This window comes from Otolemur garnettii, unplaced genomic scaffold (genome assembly GCF_000181295.1).
Source record: "Otolemur garnettii isolate 467f Iridium unplaced genomic scaffold, OtoGar3 scaffold00086, whole genome shotgun sequence".
NCBI lineage: Eukaryota > Metazoa > Chordata > Mammalia > Primates > Galagidae > Otolemur > Otolemur garnettii.
Window position 1 is genome coordinate 242121 of NW_003852481.1, and position 7530 is coordinate 249650.

Below are 7530 nucleotides of genomic sequence, written 5' to 3' on the forward strand. Positions count from 1 at the left end.
ACGACACTCTACCCAGGGGGACAGCTTGAGGCTCTGTCTCAAAAAAAAAAAAAAAAGAGAAAAGCAACTAAGTGGAGTCCATTGTTCTCTTAACCCTTGTGAAAGAGTGACACAGAGCATTAGAATGTGAGGTGAGGGTCCAGCAAAGCGTTTTGGGTGTGTTTCAGTGTAAAAAAATTATGTCAACATTGGGTGGCATCTGTTGCTCAGTGAGTAGAGGGCCAGCCCCATATACCAAGGGCAGCAGGTCCAAACCCGGCCCCAGCCAAACTGCAGCAAAATAATAGCCAGGCATTGTGGCAGGTACCTATAGTCCCAGCTACTCGGGACGCTGAGGCAAGAGAATTGCCTAAGACCAGGAGTTGGAGGTTGCTTTGAGCTGTACGATGCCATGGCACGCTACCGAGGGCAATAAAATGAGACTCTGTCTCTACAAAAAAAGGAAAAAAAAATAATTATGTGAACATTAAAGGGACAATATTTCTCTCTCTTTTTCTTTTTCCTGGAGACAGAGCCTCAAATTGTCGTCCTGGGTAGTAGAGTGCTGTGGCATCATAGCTCACAGCAACCTCCAACTCCTGGGTGCAAGCGATTCTCCTGCCTCAGCCTCCTAAGTAGGTTGGACTACAAGCGCCTGCCACAATGTCTGGCTATTTTTTGGTTGCAGCCATCATTGTTTCTGGCAGGCCTGGGCTGGATTCAAACCTGCCAGTTCAGGTGTACATGACTGGGACCTTAGCCATTTGAGCCACAGACGTCAAGCCAATATTTCTTTCTTTATGCTTAGCAATTGGCACAATGTTTGGAACATTTTAGTCAAAGGTCTGCTGAAAATACATGATGAAGAAAAGAGACCAATTAGAGAGAGGCTGAAGATGGGGAGAGGTTACTAGAAGAGTCAAGCGCAAATAACAAAACTGTTGATAAGAGAGTTAGAGGTAATATATTTATGTATGTGTATACATATAAACTAATGATCAACAAAAGAGCAGGTAATATGGGGAGGGTTTTTTTGTATTGTACATCGTTGCATCATACACTTTGGAATTTAATAAGTGCACAGGGTACAAGCCACATAGTGAGCTGGGCAGGCTCGAGCCCGGCCTGGACCTGCTAAACAACAATGACAACTGCAACCAAAAAACAGCTGGGTGTTGGGGGGGGCACCTGTAGTCCCAGCAACTTGGGAGGCTGAGGCAAGACAATTGCTTGAGCCCTAGAGTTTGAGGGTGCTGTGAGTTGTGAGGCCATGGCAGTCTACAGAGGGTAATACAGTGAGACTATGTCTCAAAAGAAAAAAAAAAAGATTTGTAACAGTAAATAAGATGAACTACAAAGACTATATGGGAAGCCATTGACAAAAGCCAAAAAGTAATGGGAGGCATGTGGCCAGGATTGGTGGCAGAGAAAATGGAATGCGAGTGACCATGAAGATTTTTAGAATAAGAAAACGACGACTCTGGAGTTTTTGTCCATTAAAAGAAAACTAGGAAGCTGAAAGGTGGCTTTACTAATAACCTGTCTGACAGAGGAAAATAAACTATCTTAACAGAAAGTAAAGGAAATAAAACTCAAAACGTATAACTGCCCCTTTGAAGACAAAACTCACAACACAGCTGCATGTTTTAATTAAAACACCTGTGGCTTAACTTGTTATCTCTATGAGTTGTTTCTCAGGTTTGAAGAGCCCTAAGTGCACAGAAGACGTGCGAGCTTTTCACTCCAACTCTCTGCCTCAGCTGCTGCCAAAAACCAGATTCCCAGGACTCAGATGAGTTGGAAAGAGCACTTGCAACAACTTTATTGTTGCTTCTATTAGTCTGCTGAAGCAGGGAAGAAAAGCCATTTTTGCCCTTAAAAACACCAGTTGCTTTTCATCAACTGCCCGTACCTTTACGCCTTCATTAGTGTGTCACGGCCCCAACTCTTACTTCTTTATATCCTAAACACTGTGTGAGAATTATTTCTTCATCCACTGAGAGCATCTAGTGAGTTTTTCCATCCTACAGAAGTCAAGCAGAGCAGCTGGTTTGTGGAGAAAGAATACTTACAAGCTGGTGTGGATTATCCCAATTAGAACATCACACTGCTTTCTTAAGCAGGGGTGATTTTGCCCTCCAACGAAAATACTGGCAGTACCTAGGGACATTTTTTCCCCCCATCACACTGGGGAGCAGGTAAGTAAGTAGTGGTGTGTCCTACTGGCATCTACTGGATAGAGGCCAGGGATGCTGCTAAACGTCCCACAATATATGGACACTTAACTCCTCACTAAGAAGAATTATGCAGCCTAAAATGTCAATAATACCAACATTGAGAAACCTTGTGACTATAGTCACTACAACTCAACTGGATTACTAAACAGCCCAAACTCAAAATTCTCAAGCAAATATGCACAGAGGAAAAAAGTAAAGTATGTCATATATATTGAGTCTACTTTTGATTGGTATACATATACACCTAATACATGTAACAATTACAAGACACAGATGTAGGTCAACTGCTGATAATTCAACTTTGATAAAATGGGGCAAAAGATTAACCAAATATTAGTTTAAGCTTAAGTCATTTATTTCTTCATAAATGGATGGTGGAACTATTTTCCTCTACTGTTTCCTGTAAAAGTGTTTCTCAAGAATCCTACGTAAACACTATTGTAGCGCTGGGCATTTAAAAAACGCACAAGACAAATGGGTTTTCTGAGCAATAAAATAATGGTAGTAATGGATGTGGATACTATTGGAGGTTACATGACATGTTAACCACTTAACTTTTAGGAATGGTGCACAGACGTCGAAGTCACCGTCTCGGGTTTAGAGCTTTACGTCGCTCTTGTTCCTAGTGGTACAATCCTCTTTATTCCTCCCAGGGACAAACACCACAACCTGTCTCCCACGCAGACAATCCACCCTGACAGACAAGTGGCCCACGAACCCTCTTCAAACAAGGAAAAACTAGGGCCAGAAAGCGTTCGATGAAAGACATTTCTCCTCTGAATGTCTTTTGCTAATCAGGCGAACCGAAATTGCTGCTGTTTTAAAACATTCAACGGGCATTTCAGACCTCTACGCTGGAGTATTGCGAAAAGGATGGAGAAGGAACATCACCCCCACCAGTCCTAAATTCGTAGTTCTCAGGGCGGGTTATGGGAAGGGCGTCAGAAAGGTCTTTCTGCAAAGCTGGGCGGCTGAGGAAGTCCTAATTAATCTTTTTTTTTTATGTCCCAACACCGACAAGACAAAGTGCCGACGAAGTTGAAGAACACACAGTTCGCCCGTCACGTAGACAACTCTCTTTCGGGGGTCCCCGTGAAGTATGCGGGTCTGACCTTCCCGCTGAATCCGGGGCCCAGGTGTTCCACATCGAGCTTCTCTTTGCCCTTCCCTCGCCACGCAGCCTCTGAGGAGGGGAGTATCCATATGCGGAAAGGCTTAAACTGCCCAGAGACGAAGCACCTCCACAGTCTCAACTTGTAAGCCGGGGAGGCAAACCCCCAAAGCTTCCCCACCCATGGAAAACCTCCGGCTCCAAAGGTCCTTACCTCCTGTTTACTCCAATCCAGTAAATCGCCCCCCGCGTCCACACTTACCCAATACCAGCCGGGCTACGTCCGAGGGTAACAACATGATCGAAACCGCAGAAGGAGCCACAATAAGAAACGAGACTCAGGTAAATGCAAACACAGCGACAGCTCCTGAGCCGCATCTCCCGGTTCCAGTGGCGGCACTGAACCCGCGACAATTTGTCCCGCCTCTTTCTCTCCACGTCGGCCAATTGCTTCCGCCGGAGAAAGAAAGGCGCCGAAATGAAACCCGCCTCCGCTGTCCTAGGATGTGTCGTCATTTCCGTCCTCAGCGACGGAGGGGTGGGGCGAGGAGGGCGAGGAACCGGGGCTGGCACCGCTGCCCCAGGGCCCGCAGCAACAGCAAGGTCGCTCCCCATTGGTGGGCAGGGCGCAGGCGCGCTTCTTCAGACGAGCCGAGTGTTTTGGGCCCGCTGGTGTTTTGAGTCGAGCAGAGCGCGTGATGTCGGGCGCGCATGGGCAGACGGTGCTCCGCCGCGTCTCGGCTTCACTTCCTCCCTAGGCTGACGGCGGGCCGTCGCGCAGCGTTTGAACCAGAGGCGAGAAGAGTTGCGTGGCTGACTGGGCTCAGGGACTGTGGCCGCCGGAAGAGGCGAGAGGAACTGAGTTTTGGGCCGCCGCCGCCGCACAAACCCCACTTTGGCGTCCGAGTGCAGCGGTAGGGGCGTGGAAACAACGCTGTGGACGGATCAGTCGTGTGCGACCCGGTCTGTCCTCGTCCCCAGATGCCCACACATTCCTCTGGAGCGGCCCTTGACTGCTGTCTTCGCTTGTTTTTCCCGGCCCGTCCTCTTTCCCCTTTCCTTTCCATTCTAGAAGTCTGTAGGGGGTTTAGCCAATAACCTCTATCCTTTAAAGTCTGAATTGAACCCTCCCTCCCTCGCGTCACTTTCTCCTGTCGCCTTAGGGTTCACATTTATCTACGAGACTTGACTAGTCATCTTTTGATTATTCTCTCTTAATTAGTACTTACCGTCAGCGAACATTCATTGAGTTTTAAACTACAGCCTCATGGTTAAGAGAACGGGCTCTGGAGTCACAGAGTTGGATTATGTTGGTCAGCTGGATGGCCTCGCTGTGCTGTATCTTCCTTGTGAAGTGAGATAATCTTTACTTCTGGGGAACACTCAGAAGCCTTAGCTGGTACAGGTAAGTAGAAAGACAACTACAATTCCAGGTTATGACATGATTAGGAGAGTTCTGTGTTGGTAGAGGAGTGATTGATGAAGGTTCTCTAAAATCTCAGCCTTGGAGTATCAATTCAGTTTGTGGTATGGTCCCACAGTGTCTAAATTGCCCTGGAGGATTGGTAGAAGCCTTCCAGACAGAAGGAAAAATGCATGTAGAGGTACAACGTGTAGAAGCTTCCTGAAGCTCAAGAGTGAGGTCTGACATCTAATGAAATATATTTGGGAGTTCTTCCAACATATTGGGCATTTTGAATTTGTTGAAGTCATAGGAATGGCTGAGGCTGAAGAGACAAGGATGTTCTTAAAGGGTGGCAGAACCATCAAAAGAGACTTCTTATTTTATTTATTTATTTATTTTTTGAGACAGAATCTCACTATGTCACCCACATTAGAGTTCTGTGGTGTCACAGCTCACAACAACCTCAAACTCTTGGACTTAAGTGATTTTCTTGCCTCAGCCTCTCAAGTAGCTGGAACTACAGGTGCTTGCCACAACCTCCGGTTATTTTGGTGTTGTAGTTGTCATTGTTGTTTGGCCGGTCCAGGCCGGGTTCCACCCACCACCTCTGGTGTATGTGACTGGGCCTTAGCGGCCTGAGCTACAGGCGCCACCAGAAACAGACGTATTTAGTAGTTATAAAGGCAAGGCATCTGTTAATTGCTAAAATTTATTGCACATTTGCTGTGTTTCAGGTACTGTCTTTAATGGGTATGAAGCCTTACAACAACTCTTTGAGGTTTGGAGGGATGAACTAATTTGCTCTAGGTTATACAGCTCCTTAGTGGGTGGACCAGGATATGAAAGAATGCATTCCACCTACAGAGCCCACACTTGAAAAAATTCTTTAAATCCCCCAAACTTGCAGCAGAACCCATAGTGGTAACTACTAAAAAAGAATGGCATGTGAAAGGCAGTTATTTCTATGAAGTTGGGTTGTAAGTAAGTATTGTCAGATACTGCAAAGGGATCTACTTGATTGAGTTCTAAAAGGGGACATTGGATTTGTCAATTTGGAGGTTATTAGGAACTGTAGCATTTCAGTTGAATGTTGGGAGTAGAACCTAGACAGTCTGGATTAAATAAATGGAGTTCATTTTCATCTCATGACACGCTTACTCCAGTATACAATCAAATGAGGAAATGAAAAATGGCCTTTCGTTTCCTGCAACATACCACACTCTTCCAATTTAGGACCCTTTTTGCTGCGCTAGTCTCCTCCCCTAAAATGTTGGTCCTTTGGTTCTTCCTAAGTTCATTCAGATTTTGACTTTATTATAACCTCCTCTGATATATGTTTCCTGACAGTTTATCAGGAATGATATCCTTTCTGCTGTTATTTTTTATTATTTTTGTTTACTTTGAGGCTTATGTCACAGTTGGGGATTATGCATTGATTTGTCACTTGTCACCCTTCTAGATTTAAACTCATGAAGATAGGATTTGTGTCTGTTTAGTTCATTATTTATCTGGCTCTCCTTGACATATTACCTGAAACACAGTAGGTATATATTGTTTGCGTTTATCAGTTATTGAACATCTTTTGTTTAAAAAACAAAACTTGTGAACTTGTTTTTGTTTAAAAAACAAGTTCAGAAAAGTCACAGCTTGAGCCGAATGTGGTGGCTTACACCTATAATTCTAGCACTGGGAGGCTGAGGTGAGTGGATTGCCTAAGCTCACAGTAAGAGCTGGAGCAAGACCTCATCTCTAAAAATAGCTGAGTGTGTGTTGGCAGTTGCTGGTAGTCCCAGCTACTTGGGAGGCTGAGACGAGAATTGTGTGAGTCCAAGTGTTGGAGTTTGCTGTGAGCTATGATGCCATGGCATTCTACCCAACAAAGTGAGACTCTGTCTCAAAAAAAACAAAAAAGGAAAGTCACAGCTTGAATAAAAAGGTCAAGTTTAGGGCTGCTGCTTCCTGGAAGTGCCAAATGTTCAGTAAGCATGTACTTTTTCACACTACAAAGTGTGTGAAACTTTAGGGCCCCGGCATTAGGAAGGTTGAGAACCACTGCTCTAGTATCTTTAGTATATTTAGAAATAAAGCTGTCTACCTACTCTCATTCTTAGTATATTGCTGAGTTGTTTTCAATGGGTTAGATTACCAATTTCATTCTCCTTAATGACTCAGTCAAGAGGGCTTTAAACTGAGATTAAAGGCAAAGTGGGAAGATTCCTAGACAAAACTGTAGCAAAATAAAAATGACAGTCCTTGTTCTCTAGAAGTATACAATCAAATGACTGTCAAGTAAATAACAGTGTGTCATCTATAGCAGAGTAAAGTGGAGGTTGTAGTAGTGATAAGGGGGTTCAGAAGATGAACACAAATGGAGGAGAGAATTAGAGCTACCTGCTAATGAGATGTTTAGTTTGTCACTGAGTATTCAAAGAGAGGGCATTAACTTTATAGGAGGCATTCCTTCCTTTGTAGGAAGTTTGGAATGGTCACTTAGTTCTTCCTAATTTTGAGATATTGTGAGATTAAAGAGCCGCAGAGAAACATACTTGATCTTAAAAGATTGAGTAGAATTAGATGGATGGATGGATGGGAGGATTTTGACTACCCTTTTTCATTGAGTTATATATACACATATATAGAATAATATACATGTGTATGTTTTTTGTGTTTACAAATATTTATATTCTAACAAAAATGAAATTACTTTTTTGAAAGTCTTAGATCAGAAATAGTAAAACAGAATGCTGTTCTTTTTTTTTTTTTTTTTTTGAGACAGAGCCTCAAGCTGTCCCCCTGGG

General features: G+C 44.0%; 2 protein-coding genes across 2 annotated transcripts in view; one reads left to right on the forward strand and one right to left on the reverse strand.

Moving 5' to 3' along the window:
• The window catches only part of LOC100954112 (protein NPAT), a 52304-nt gene extending 48572 nt beyond the window's left edge, over window positions 1-3732 (reverse strand). Inside the window, exon 1 of the mRNA XM_003794712.2 lies at window positions 3590-3732. Coding sequence (XP_003794760.1) covers window positions 3590-3626 — 37 coding nt within the window. The 5' untranslated portion in view covers window positions 3627-3732. The remainder of the gene's footprint in view (window positions 1-3589) is intronic.
• A 275-nt stretch (window positions 3733-4007) lies between these two features.
• The window catches only part of ATM (ATM serine/threonine kinase), a 156220-nt gene continuing 152697 nt past the window's right edge, over window positions 4008-7530 (forward strand). Inside the window, exons 1-2 of the mRNA XM_023516060.1 lie at window positions 4008-4290; window positions 4550-4732. The gene's annotated coding sequence lies outside the window, so the exon portion shown is untranslated. The remainder of the gene's footprint in view (window positions 4291-4549; window positions 4733-7530) is intronic.